The sequence below is a fragment of the Anas acuta genome, chromosome 3 (genome assembly GCF_963932015.1).
Source record: "Anas acuta chromosome 3, bAnaAcu1.1, whole genome shotgun sequence".
Taxonomy (NCBI): domain Eukaryota; kingdom Metazoa; phylum Chordata; class Aves; order Anseriformes; family Anatidae; genus Anas; species Anas acuta.
Window position 1 is genome coordinate 34,168,770 of NC_088981.1, and position 13,738 is coordinate 34,182,507.

General features: G+C 33.2%; 1 protein-coding gene across 1 annotated transcript in view; it reads left to right on the forward strand.

The window, feature by feature from the left end:
* Nucleotides 1-13,738, forward strand: part of DNAH8 (dynein axonemal heavy chain 8) — a 134,735-nt gene that overhangs the window by 52,196 nt on the left and 68,801 nt on the right. Inside the window, exons 36-46 of the mRNA XM_068676576.1 lie at nt 2,356-2,596; nt 3,498-3,697; nt 4,083-4,236; nt 4,338-4,501; nt 5,485-5,587; nt 6,178-6,282; nt 6,565-6,726; nt 8,700-8,924; nt 9,625-9,797; nt 11,566-11,744; nt 13,142-13,329. Coding sequence (XP_068532677.1) covers nt 2,356-2,596; nt 3,498-3,697; nt 4,083-4,236; nt 4,338-4,501; nt 5,485-5,587; nt 6,178-6,282; nt 6,565-6,726; nt 8,700-8,924; nt 9,625-9,797; nt 11,566-11,744; nt 13,142-13,329 — 1,894 coding nt within the window. The remainder of the gene's footprint in view (nt 1-2,355; nt 2,597-3,497; nt 3,698-4,082; nt 4,237-4,337; nt 4,502-5,484; nt 5,588-6,177; nt 6,283-6,564; nt 6,727-8,699; nt 8,925-9,624; nt 9,798-11,565; nt 11,745-13,141; nt 13,330-13,738) is intronic.

Sequence of the window (13,738 nt, forward strand, 5' to 3'; positions counted from 1 at the left end):
GTCATAGAGTATCCTGAGTTGGAATTTACCCACAAGGATCATGAATTCCAACTCCTGCCTCCACACAGGACCACGTAAAAAATCTGACCATGTGTCTGAGAGCATTGTCCAAGTGCTTCTTGAACTTCGGCAGGCTTGGTACTGTGACCACTGCTCTGAGGAGCCTGTCCCCATGTCCAACCACCCTCTGGATGCAGAACCTTTTCCTAATATACAACCTAAGCCTCCTCTGCTGGAGCTCCATGCTGTGTCCCCAGAGAGCAGAGCTCAGCACCTGCCCTTCTGCTCTCCTTGTTAGGAAACTACAGGCTGCCATGAGGCCTCCCTTCAGCCTCCTCTTCTGTAGGCTGAACAAACCAAGTGACTTCAGCCAGTCCTCATACGTCTTGCTCTCTAGACCCTTTTCCATCTTTGTAGCTTTCCTCTGGATGCTCTCTAATAGTTTTATGTCCTTTTTATATTGTGGCACCCAAACCTGCACGCAGTACTTGAGGTGAGGCTGCACCAGCACAGACCAGAGTAAGAAAATCATTTCCCTTCTTTCATCCTTTTTTAAAACATTTCTTCCTTTTAAAATGCATTAACATGGATTAACAATAGCATCTAAATAGCATAGTTTTGAGGAAAAAAAAAAAAAAGAAAGAAAAGAAAAAGCAACAAACATTGCAGTAAGTTTGAAAGCTTAAAATGGCTTTGTCGTTGAGACTATTAAGATGTAATTAGATTGCTTCAGAAGTATTTTCTAACCTTTTCTAAAAAGTACATTTATTATTTTTGGAAGAAATACAGTATGGAAGAATAGGAGAATAATAATTTACAACAGAGTAACTGCATCATTGAGACCTGTCCACCACTATCCTGCTACATAAGGCAATCCTGTGTCATGATAAGCTCAATTCTGAAACAATTCCACCTTTTTTTGCACTTCTTTCCCCCAGTCCTCTTATTGGAGTAACATTCCAGAATCTGACTTTATTAATTTCCAAAATAAAGGTATAATGAATTGATGTGTATTTGTTCTTGTGCAAGTATTTGGTGTTTTGGTTATATCTATACTACGATTATAGAGTAGAGCAGCCCTACTAAGATAGCTTTACATCAATCTTAAATCTAGTTCCTGAAATGCAGAGTTTCTCAAAAGCTAAGTTATAATACTCTTTGAAATTCGTTGTTTAATGTAAAAGCGTATAAAAGGCCAATTACCTTTGTAGCTCCAGTGAAAAGTCTTCTGTATAAAAAGTTTTTCCTTAGCTTGTTAAGTACACGCCCCAATTATTGACTCATCAAATTCTTTAATCCTTTGCTTTGTCAACATATCTTACCACTTAGCATTGATTTGAAAGTTTTTTTTTCATGCCTTATCTCACTGATGACTTCAAGTAATCCAAAAATAGTACCAAAACCTTCATGAACTAGAGGGAGAGGATCTGTGCTACAAAATGAGGATTTTTATTTATTTATTTATTTTTTAATGGGCATCAGGGTGTCATGGTAGTCTAGAAAGTGTATGTTTTTGTGAAGCTTAACTTATGTATTATATCAAATATAGCATTATAATTGGTAAGTGAAAAATTTACATAGTTTTTTAACTGCACTTTTGACAGAGTGGAAGATTGGGTTTGAAATTTGTGTTAGTTCTGAATCTCTGAGTGGGAAACATTAACTGTGAAATGATAATATTTCAAGGAAATATGTGCCAAAGGTAGTGGTTTTGTTTTTTGTTGGTGGTAGTGTTTTGTTTTGTTTTTCACAATTTTGAGGTTATATATATTAGAATTTCAGAGATGAAGAGCCACTCAAAGAAGCAAACTCTTGACAGACACCTAATCTGTAGTATCTTGTCTTTGTGTAAAATGTCATCTTCTGATTTACAGGGCTCAGTAAGGATAACAAGGCTCACAGCTTTGGAACCTGCAGCATATTATTCAAAATGTGCATCTTTTTCATATCTGATTCCTGTGCTCCGAATAACTGAACCTCATATTAATCCTTTATTAATGAATGAAAAGAAAGTTTGCAAACAGAGCAAACGATAAAATATTAATATGTTTTTTGGTCAATAAAAATTTGTGATGATAAGCAGCTAATTAACTTATGTTTTAATGCAAGCTGCAATATTTCTGTTTATTAGCAAAGAATGCATCAGAGGTTAAAAATGTTAAGTAATATGTTTTGTTAAGAGGACTTACGGGTTTTTACCTAAAAAGATAGACTAATTTGACACAATTTTACATAGAAAATGTTGACCTCAATAGCAGCTATTTCATATTTCCTCATGTGTTTTTAGAATGTTTTTAAAATTTCCTATTTTGACAAAAGGACATTTACGACTGCATCATTTTAACTCAACTGCAGGTGTCGTAGGCTACCTAAAGGACTCCAAACCTGGCAAGCATTTTTAGATCTCAAGAAAAAAATTGATGATTTCAGTGAGTCTTGTCCTTTGTTGGAAATGATGACTGACAAAGCAATGAAGCAAAGACACTGGGATCGTATAGCTGAAACAACAGGACATCAATTTGATATAGAATCTGATACCTTTTGCCTTCGAAACATCATGGAAGCACCAATTCTTCAAAATAAAGATGACATTGAGGTAGGTACATACATTTTTTCTTCCTCCTTCATTTTATATTATCAGCAAAAATGTCATAAATTATAATTTATAAAATGTTTGTCTAATTATTTAATTATATTTCCTAGAGGAAAGGTGGGGAGGGACTCTTTTTCAGGGAGTGTAGTAACAGGACAAGGGGGGATGGTTTTAAACTAAAACTGGGTAAATTTATATTAGGTACTGGGAAGCTCTTTACTCTTAGGGTAGTGAGGCACTGGCACAGGTTGCCCAGAGAAGCTATGTATGCCCCATCCCTGGGGCATACACAAGGCCAGTCTGGATGGGGCTTTGGGCAATCTGGTCTGGTGGGAGGTGTCCCTGCCCATGGTAGCAGGATGGAATTATAGATGGTCTTCAAGGTCCCTTCCAACCCAAACCATTCTATGATTCTATGAAATATACATGCAAATTATATCATTATATTCATACTTTGATCATACTTTGATTTATTTTTGATGTTGGACTTGATGAACTTCAGATATCCTTTCCAAGGTAACCTAATCTGAGATTCTATGATTCTATAAACTGAAATGTGATAGGATTAAGAGTTCCTATGAAAATGAGTCTGTCAGTACCCAAAAATATATTGAAATAATGATCCAGAAATCTTATTGTGCAGAAATAATAAAACATGAAACTGTAGAAATGGAATACTAATGCATTTACAATGGAGTATTTTTCAGTTATCTACATGTATATATTTAATTTTAGTGAGATTTCTGTAAAAATAGTACTGTGATTTCTGCATTTGTGACACAGCTGTACTATCTTATAAAATTTAATATATTGTTTTTAAATAGACCATTATTAGATGTATAATATCAGGAAGTGTTTAATTTATGAAGAACATAGATTCTAAAAAATTATTCTTTCTTTGCAGGATATATGTATATCTGCTACAAAGGAAAAGGATATAGAAGCCAAATTATCTCAAATAGCTGACAGTTGGGGAAACCAATTTTTGAGCTTCTCATCATTCAAAGGGAGAGGAGAGCTACTGCTAAAGGGAACGGAATCATCAGAAATTATAACTTCGATGGAGGACAGTTTAATGATTCTTGGCTCTTTACTGAGCAATAGGTAGTTCTAAAATGAGTTTGTATGGTATTTTCAGTAACACACTGAGGTAGTAACTCAAATAGTATTAGACTAAATTAGCAGTAAGTTTGAATGGAGTGTAATGAAAAAAAGAATAAAAGCTAAAATTTCTGATTAAAAAACTACAAGTGGCACACTTTCGTGTATTAGCAGCAACCTATTGTCTTAATAGATTTGAATATAATCCAGTTGGTAGAAACTTCTTTTCGGGGGATTCTTCTTGCTCTCCAAGTTAAACAAGTGTGTTTTTTTTTTTCCACTGTTTTCACTGTTTTTTATTTTACTTTCTTATTTTATAATAGCTTTTTTATTTTATTTTTTATTTTTTAAGAATTAAATCATTTCTGTTTCTCTTCCATTATTTTAGATACAATGCACCATTTAAAAAAGATATTCAGAGTTGGATTTCTAAACTAAGTGGCTCTACAGATATAATTGAAGAATGGCTGGTTGTACAGAACCTCTGGGTTTATCTTGAAGCTGTTTTTGTAGGGGGAGATATTGCAAAACAGTTACCCCAGGTAAACTTATAAGTATTTGCCTATTATGTATTAATTGCTATCTGTGTAATGCTTTTCAACAGATGATGATGTGAAAGCACTTATGTTTTTATAATATATAGGAAGCAAAGCGTTTTCAGAATATTGACAAATCATGGGTAAGAATAATGCAACGAGCTCATGAAAACCCAAATGTAATTACTTGCTGTGTTGGAGATGAGACTATGGAGCAACTTCTACCTCACTTACATGAGCAGCTGGAAGTATGTCAGAAATCACTTACAGGGTATGAATTTTAAACATGTATATGTGTGTGTATGTGTATATATATGTAATATTTTATTATTCTGTAAATAGTTTATACTAAATAGTCAGTCTCACTTCAGTTCCAAACTAAATATTTAAAATGTTTCAAAGAGCAAATCTGAAGAGTGAGTCTACTTTTTCTAGATTATACCTACACAGTTTCTGCTTACTTCTAGTTTGCATCTTTCAGTGTCTAGCAATAGAAGTCATCTGAACTTTCTGTAATCAGGTTTCTTTAAAACTGCATGGGTAACTGGTGAAGATAATCTCTCCTGAATGGGAATTTGTATTGATAATACTTGAAAGGGAAGGCAGGAAGGCTTTATGACAGTTTTAGTTTTGTTGTTGTTGTTTTAAGATAAAACCAGATAGTAAATTTTCAGTTTCAGACATAGATTCAGCAGATAGAAAGGACTTTAGGGTAAACAAACAATGTCTGCTCATTGTTTACAATCTGCTAATTGTCTGCATATTCATTAAAAGAGAAAATAGCATATATTTAAACAAACATAAAATAGCATAGAAATTTTATGTAACTGTGTTTCGAGAATTCTTTGTGGTAGGGAAGTTGATTCCAATGTCCATCATTCCAACATTTGGCATATTTCTTAATTCAATCTTAATTCAAGATCATTTGCATTAAAATATGATAACCTGTAGGGAGGTACTAAGGAAGTATCATTGCTGGTCAGCAAGTATTCTTTGTGTGTACAAGCAGGTAATGTTCTGTCACTGTGAAAAATGTTAAAATTTGATAGTCTCTTAAAAAAAAAGAATATTCAAAACTCCCCTTGCATATCTTCTTAAAATGTTCACAGTTGAGATTTGCTTTAGCATCTGTCAAGTCTTCTTTTTTAAATTAAAGCTATATAGAATGAAATATAAATATTCCAGTCTTTTGTTTTTATGGAGAAAAAAAAATAAGATATAATATTCTAATGGAAATCTTGTTCAATTTTAAAGATATTTAGAGAAGAAGAGACTACTGTTTCCTAGATTTTTTTTCGTTTCTGATCCTGTACTTCTTGAAATTCTTGGACAAGCAAGTGATTCTCATACAATACAGGTACGGCCTTAGTGATTTTTTTTTCCCACTTATAACAAAAAGAAATTTAAAAGATGTAAAAACACTCAATGAATGAAAACATTAACATTTTCTTCTTGCAATCTTTGGAGATTTGTTGTTGTTTTTGTTTCTTGCTCTTTAGTATTCAACAAAATATGAAATGAAAACAAAAATACGTAACTTAAAGGCAGTCTTCAGCATCCAGGACACTAAAATATGATCCCATCACATGATTTAATGAAGGTTCCTTTCATGGCTAAACTGACAGAAGGGAACCTCTGAAACTGCTGATTTATGTAGTGCTAGTCTAGACTGTAACTGAGGGTTGAGATAAATAGTTGACTTAACAACTGACCATTGTTCTGCTAGATTGCCTCCGGAAAATGTAAAACAAAAGAGAATTAACAAAAAATCTACCAGCAGATGGAGATATAATCCTACACAAGCATTTCAGCAATTTTTAACTTTAGATGGCCTGAAGCTTATCCGTAGGTTCAGACAAACCTTCACAAGATAACCTTACTTGAGATTTTTTTGTTGTTGTTTGCTACCATAATATATTTAATTTGACATTTTAATTGTCCTTACAGCCGCATCTTCCTTCCATTTCTGACAATATAAATGAAGTAGAATTTCATGCAAAGGATTATGATCGCATACTGGCAGTCATATCAAGAGAAGGAGAAAAAATACCAGTAAGACTTAGATTTTTTTTCCCCAGAAATGTTGTTAATAGAGAAATTGTTCTGTTATTGGACAGATAACAATAATTCAACTTAATGTATACTTAATTACACTGATGATTGAAATATTTATTTCTAATAAAATTGTTTTCATTAAATATTTTTCTACAATGTTTATAGAAATTAAATCTGTAATTGTGCATAAAAAATTAGGAACTATTTAGTAACTAATGGTGTTGAACAGAAGTTTAACTGTGTCCTATTTTCTTCCTTTCGCTTTAATTAATTTTTCAGTTGGACACTCCAGTGATTGCAAAAGGACCAGTAGAGCTTTGGTTGCAGGATTTACTGCGTGTGCAGCAGATTTCATTGCATGGTGTAATTAGGGCAGCGTATTACCAAATTATTGACCCAGGATATAATTTGCTGAATTTTCTTAATCACTTCCCAGCACAGGTGAGAATACAGAATGTGGAAGATGTGTGTGTAGTCTGGGCTGTGTGTCCAGGGAGATGGGAAATAAACAACATATAAGCTAAGGAGTTGTCTATATGAGGAAGTTTCAATAGAGGACACAAAGATATAAAACTACCAGTAGCAGGCAACCTGTAATTATCTCAGTTTTGGTGTCCTATATGTAGCATGATATTTTTTCTTATAACACACTTTAAAATAATTTTGTCTTCTCTTGGAGAATGTGAAATAGAGCTTGTATTTTCTGTGATGGATATTGAATGTCTGATATGCAATGAAAATTTCATGTGCAGATAGATTTCTCTAAATTCATGCTTGCAAGAGCTATGATTATGATTATCTCATGTCATAATGATTTATAATCTCATGATGATTTATGAGTTTTTCTTCATAATTCCTGTATTTGTCATTAGGATAATGCACTCCTAGAAGAAGCCTATTTTGTAAGATTCTAGTTTGCCTAGACATTTCTCCATCTTACTGATTGTTCATAAATTTCATTAACAAATAATGAATTGTTTCCCAGCCTTCCCAAATTCCGACCTGGTCATTTGCTAATCATTATAGCAGTGGGCATAACCGTTTAATAGAATTTATGCAAATATTAAAACTGGCCAGTACATTGCTAATTAAAAAAAATGTTGAGGACATTTAGATATTGAACAGAATTATCTTAAAGCTGTATTTATGATGCAATTATGCTGTATTTATTATTATTTATTAGCTGTGTTTATGATATAATTAAGCTGTATTTATGATATAATTATGTCTTACATTAGTGGTATTTATTTTAAAGGTCTATTACTTTTCTTTAAAAAATAAGGACTGTCAGTCTTTTTTGCATGTCAAACATTTTGAAGTGGCTTTATTACCATGTGCAAAGTAATGGTAATAATTGGGATCTTATTTCCCAATCCAAATGTGTTCATATTGAAAGAATTATTTGTGTTAAAACAGTGGACAGAAGGGAAAAAAATAAGAAAATGGTCTTCTGTCAAGAAATTTAAAGTACAGAGAAAGAAATGCTTTGTTATAGAATAGAGAAGAAATTAGGCAAAATATTTGCAAATATTTGAAATATTTTCTTTCCTTCAAATTCCCTTCTTACTGTCTCAGATGCTTCTGTTATAGGCAGCACGAAAAAGTCACATCCAAATATATTTTTTTCTTTAACTGAGTTGTCATTCTAAAATAAAGTAATTTACACTCTACTGATGATAGCCAAATGATTTTAAAATGACAAGATACAGAGATTTTGTAGCAGGAAATAACTATGAACTCGTTATAGGCATAGGGAGGCAAAAAAGTTGAAAGAGTTGATAAGTCAAAATTTTTGTCTTCTTGCATTGCAACGTGAGAAAGAAAGGTATTGTTACAGTTCTCATCTATCAGTTTTTGTCCTGGATGTGTCTGGTGTGGTAAATCAAAATCTGAGGCTGTAGGTTATACTCAATGTTTTTGTACCTTTCTAAATTAATTTGGAACCAAAATACCTTCTAGTTCAATGTGCTCTAATCACGAGAGCATGTTAGCAACATAACAATGCATTCCATGTTCAGTAGTAAACACACACATTTTTAATGTTCTTTAATTAGCTGTGAACTGGCAGTGGAAAATTTCCAGCAGGACTTCTCCCCACAGTTGAATGTGTTTGTTTCTGATGCTGGAATACAATAAGGGTTTGTAAGTGAAACTGAGGATTGTGCTTTGTTTGTATATGTCTCAGTGTGTGACAAATTTTCATAAAAGTTTTTAATATGTTTTTTAAGGAGTTTCAAATCCTACAACAGAGACAACTAATTTAGGCACAGTATTATGGTGAGATATTATCATAATGGGAGCAAGTGATAATTTGGAACAATTATTTTTTGTTCCTGTTATATCCAAGGCATTTAGAATAAAGCTAGTGTTTAACAAGTGATTCTTTTATATTTGTTCACATAATAAATTTGCAGGTTGGATTACTGGGAATTCAAATGTTGTGGACACGTGATTCAGAAGAAGCTCTACAGAATGCTAAAGAGGACAGAAAAATCATGCAAGTGACCAATGGGAGATTTCTGGAGATCTTGAATATGTTGATTAGCCAGACCACACATGATCTTTCCAAGTTTGACAGAGTGAAATTTGAAACACTTATTACCATTCATGTACATCAGCGTGATATTTTTGATGATTTGGTAAAGTACAGACTTTGATTTAAGACAACTAAGCAGTATCTTCCATAACACCTATTTTTTTCTATATTTAATCTAATTTTAATCTAAACTTAATCTAATTTTTTTAAGAAGGTCCTGCTCCTTCTCTTTTGGGATTGTCTTTGTGGTTCCTAAGGGACATACACAGAAGACAAACAAACCTACTAAAATCAACAGATTATGCCAATCCTTTCCCTGAACTTTTTAGACTCTAATAGATTATTTACATTCTTTTCTTTAGTGAGGAGTTCTATCCCTCAACACTATATCCTTCACATATTTTGATTGCTGATGGCACAAGCCTACTAGTTTCTGTGCAGCTTCCATGCCTCCATCAGATCTTTCCTGCATTGTGCCCTTTGTTCCAATGTGTTTGATGAACTCACATAATGTTTGCTAATTTCACTTGGCAGGTTAGCTGCACTACAAAAGCAATTTAAGCTGTATTTGATAACAAAGAGGTAATTATGATCATTTCATATGATTGGGACATTTGTTAATTGGCTTAATATACATCTATAAATATTATGCAAGACATATCTACTTCAGTTTACTTCTTAGGAACTTTAACTTGAGTAATCACTCATTATTCTCATGCAAATTAGGATTTTATCCTAGCTATCAAAGATAATAAACATGAATATTAAGTTATAACATATATATTTATTTACTTTCTTTTAAGGTAAAAATGCACATCAAATCACCAACTGATTTTGAATGGTTAAAGCAGTCTAGATTTTATTTCAAGGAGGATTTCGATCAAGTCTTTGTATCCATTACAGATGTAGATTTTATTTACCAAAATGAATTCCTGGGTTGCACTGATCGTCTGGTTATAACACCTCTTACAGACAGGTTAGAAACATGGTTATATGTCATAAATACTTTTTATATATATAGTGTTTATTTAACATAATATCTTCAAAGAGAGTCATTCTGAATTAAGTCCTGTGTGGGTTAGGTCACTGATGAAATTCTTTCATATATAACCTCACTAATCATTACATCTCACCTAGTCATTCCTATAAGAGTTTTATCACTTCATAGTCTTAAAAGATTTAGTAACAGAACTGAATAATTTTAAGATTATATGGTACATTATATTTTTGCAGTATTTCTATTCTGAAGATAAGATTAGGTCAAATATTTAAACCTCTGTAACAAAGGATTCTGTAAGGGTTCCTGTCTGAAAGTCTAAGACAACCAATCACTGCCTATCTTCTTATTAGTACTGGGAAACATTTTAAATTTGTCTGTACAAATCTGGATTTTGACAAAGTCCCTTCTGAGCGTGATTGCTATTATCCCTCTGTAACCAGGCAATCAAACAACAACCATTAATTTTGTTTTAAATAAATGTGGATTACTTTTTTTGTTGTTTGTTAAAATTCTTCCTCCACATTTTCCATTCTGGAGATGTTACTTTTGGCCAAATGAGAAACTAAACAGCCAAAACATACTTCACTTGCAAAAAGATCCCCTCAAGAAGCAACAATAAATTCCACAATACCATTGCTATTTTGTGGAATACGGGTCTGTACAGCTTTTTGGACTATCTTTATTTTCCATCTTTATTTGCCCAGAAGAGGTAGGACTGCTATTGTGAAAACTCAGTCCATTTCTGCAGTAGACCACACTGCACCCAACAATCAAGTACTTTTTTTATGCAGAAAGATAAATTCTACCCTCATATTTGTCTCGACCCCAGTAGACCCTTGGGAGTAAAACCTTCATTCACTCGTGTTTCCTATCAGTTAACAGAATCACATAGAAAACATTAAGATCCTTACAGTGCAAATTTGGTGTAATATGTTGTGGTGATTAAAGCTAAATCATATCAACTAGTTATCTATTAACCTCTATTTTCTACTCTATTTAATGCTGATTAAAGACAAAAATACATTTGTTTGAGATGTACTCAATTTGAGTTTTTAGGGTTGATTTGACAGTGAAGATACCCCCTCATTTGTACAGAAACTTTGTCATTTTAATTCCTTGAGCATTACTCTGCTGTGACTTACTGTGACTGAAAATCATAGCTAAGGGTCACACGCACAGCTAAAACAGCAATCTAAAAAAAAATAAAAAAAAATGTCTTTTAATTTTATTTTTTTTTTTTAAATTAATAAGGGGTCTACATGACCCCTGCCGTAATTTTCTAAAATTATGGCAGGGGTCATGTAGACTTATTCTTTTACACTTCATGATTTAGACAAATGTAACCTAACCTAATGAATTGTATAAAGATTAAGATACTGCCAAATATGATGAAGTAGCGCCATTCAACAGCAGAATCTTTTTATTATAGCTTCAAAAAGAGTTAATTACAGTTAAATTCCTTTGTGGTGTGCATTAATGTGTTAACTTACTGAATATTCACAGTTTGTAATGAACTAGATAAAGACCAGATAAATACTTTTTGGTTGTATATGTAATGTTTAAATGCCGTGTTTCATGACTTTCACCACTCTGATCTTCCTGAACTCAGTGAATTCAATGGAACTACTTTATGAAGAAGTAATGCAAGAATATAGCACGTAGTTTGTTTTTTATGTTTGCATATGCATATATATGGGTAAACATATATATGATTTGATAAATCAATATGATTTAACATTTATAGGTGCTATATAACTTTAGCTCAGGCTTTGGGAATGAACATGGGAGGAGCTCCAGCAGGACCAGCTGGAACTGGTAAAACAGAAACGACGAAAGACATGGGAAAAGCTCTGGGAAAATACGTAGTAGTCTTTAACTGCTCTGATCAAATGGACTTCAGAGGTTTGGGTAGGATTTTCAAAGGTAAGATTTCATAGAATCTTATTATGATGGAAGGGACCTCCACAGGTCATCTAGTCCCACCTCCTGCTCAGAGCAAGTGCCATTATGGCAGGTTGAAAGAACCTTATTCCTGTTGGGCTTGAGCATCTCCAAGGATAACCAAAATGATTCAGGCCCCCTGTTCAAGTATTTGACCAACCTCATGGTAAAATTTTTTGTGAACATGTTGACTTGGAATTTTCCACATTGCAATGCGTCCACTGGCTCTTCTTCCACTGTCCATCTCAGAATAGTTTGGCTCCAACTTTTCAGCTTTCAATTCTTGTGGACAGCAATAGGCTTTCCCTTTAGCTTTTCTTTTCAGGATGAAGAAACTGTTCTCTCAGCCTCTCCTACTCTGTCATATCCTCCAATCCCCTGGCCATTAGGGCAGCCACCTTCTGGACTTGTGCTGCAGTGTCTTTCCTCTGATGGAAAGCTTCAGACTGGATATGCTACAACTGCTATCTCTCAAGTGCAGAGTAGAGGCAAACACTGATTTCCTTCAACCTGCTGGATATAATCTTAATGCAACTGGGTTCATTTGTGACAAGTGCATAATTCCAATTCATGCTCTGTTGTTAAGCATGACACCCATTTCTTTTTTGCAAAACTACTTTGTAGCCAATGAGCACCAATTTTGTGTTGCTGTAATGAGTCATTCTGTCCCAGATAAATGACTTTTTAAACTTCATGAAGTCTGTCAGCTCATTTTGCTAAGCTATGGTATTATACATGTATGTATTGAGAAGGGGTGAAACTATTCAAATTTTTGTTTTGTTGTTGTTGCTTGATTGTCATAACAAGGAAATAATAGTGTCATAAAAGTGTCTAAAATAATGTGTTTCTAAGCTTGAAAGTAAAAACCTGAACCCTTTTCACTACGTGAAAGTAAAAACCCTTGAAAGTAAAAACCTGAATTAAAACAAAAACAAGCAAACAACAACAACAACAACAACAAAACAACAGGATTTTGTAATGTAACATTTCAGGGCTAGTCTTTTGAAATTGTGTGTCACTTATTTTTTATTTTTTTAGATGAACAGTGTTGCTTTTTGCAGAGGAATTGAATTGCTACTTTACGATAAAAGGCTTAATTTGTGGAAAGATCAGTACCAAAGATCCGCTGAATACTCCACGTTTTCAAAAGATTTTTCAGATTTTGATTCACTATCAACCATTTTGTAGAAATCAACTAATATTAATTCAGCTTGAATATAAATATGAAAATAGTCAGGTAGACTGGAGGAATATAGGCCTTGGCCACAGGCCAATAAAATTAATTTTAATTATTTGAAGAAAAAAAAAAAGACGTAGTTCAGATATCTGAGATATGCATGAAGAAAAAAGAGGTAACAATTTTTCTGTCCCTATTTTAGGCCTTGCACAGTCTGGATCTTGGGGATGTTTTGATGAATTCAACCGAATTGAGTTGCCGGTCTTGTCCGTAGCAGCACAACAAATTTATATTATCTTAACAGCAAGAAAAGAAAGAAAAAAGCAATTCATTTTTTCTGATGGAGACTGTGTGGATTTAAATCCAGAGTTTGGAATTTTCCTAACAATGGTAAATGTTGCAATAATTCCCTAGAAGTAACAAATTATGCCATATACAAGTTAATAACATGACAAGGTGAAAATAACTTTTTTTTTTTTTTTTTTTTTTTATGAATTAGGTGAAGCTGTTGCTGTAGAATTAGACTGAACTACCAGAACACAATATAAATAGTTGTTTGTGAATTGCTTGCCTTAATATTTGCTTTGATTATTCCTAAGGTTCAGTGCATTACATCCCCTCTGCTGTATTGCAATTCATTATGTAGCACACCTAAAAGTTTGGCCAAACTTCACAAATTCTCTGTAAACGAAAAGCTGTAACAGTATTAATAAGAAAGCTACTGTAGGGGAAACAAAGAGGACTTTCAATTAAGCCTGGCGATACAGGAAAGATTTTTCAAGGAGATATGTTTTGTCTA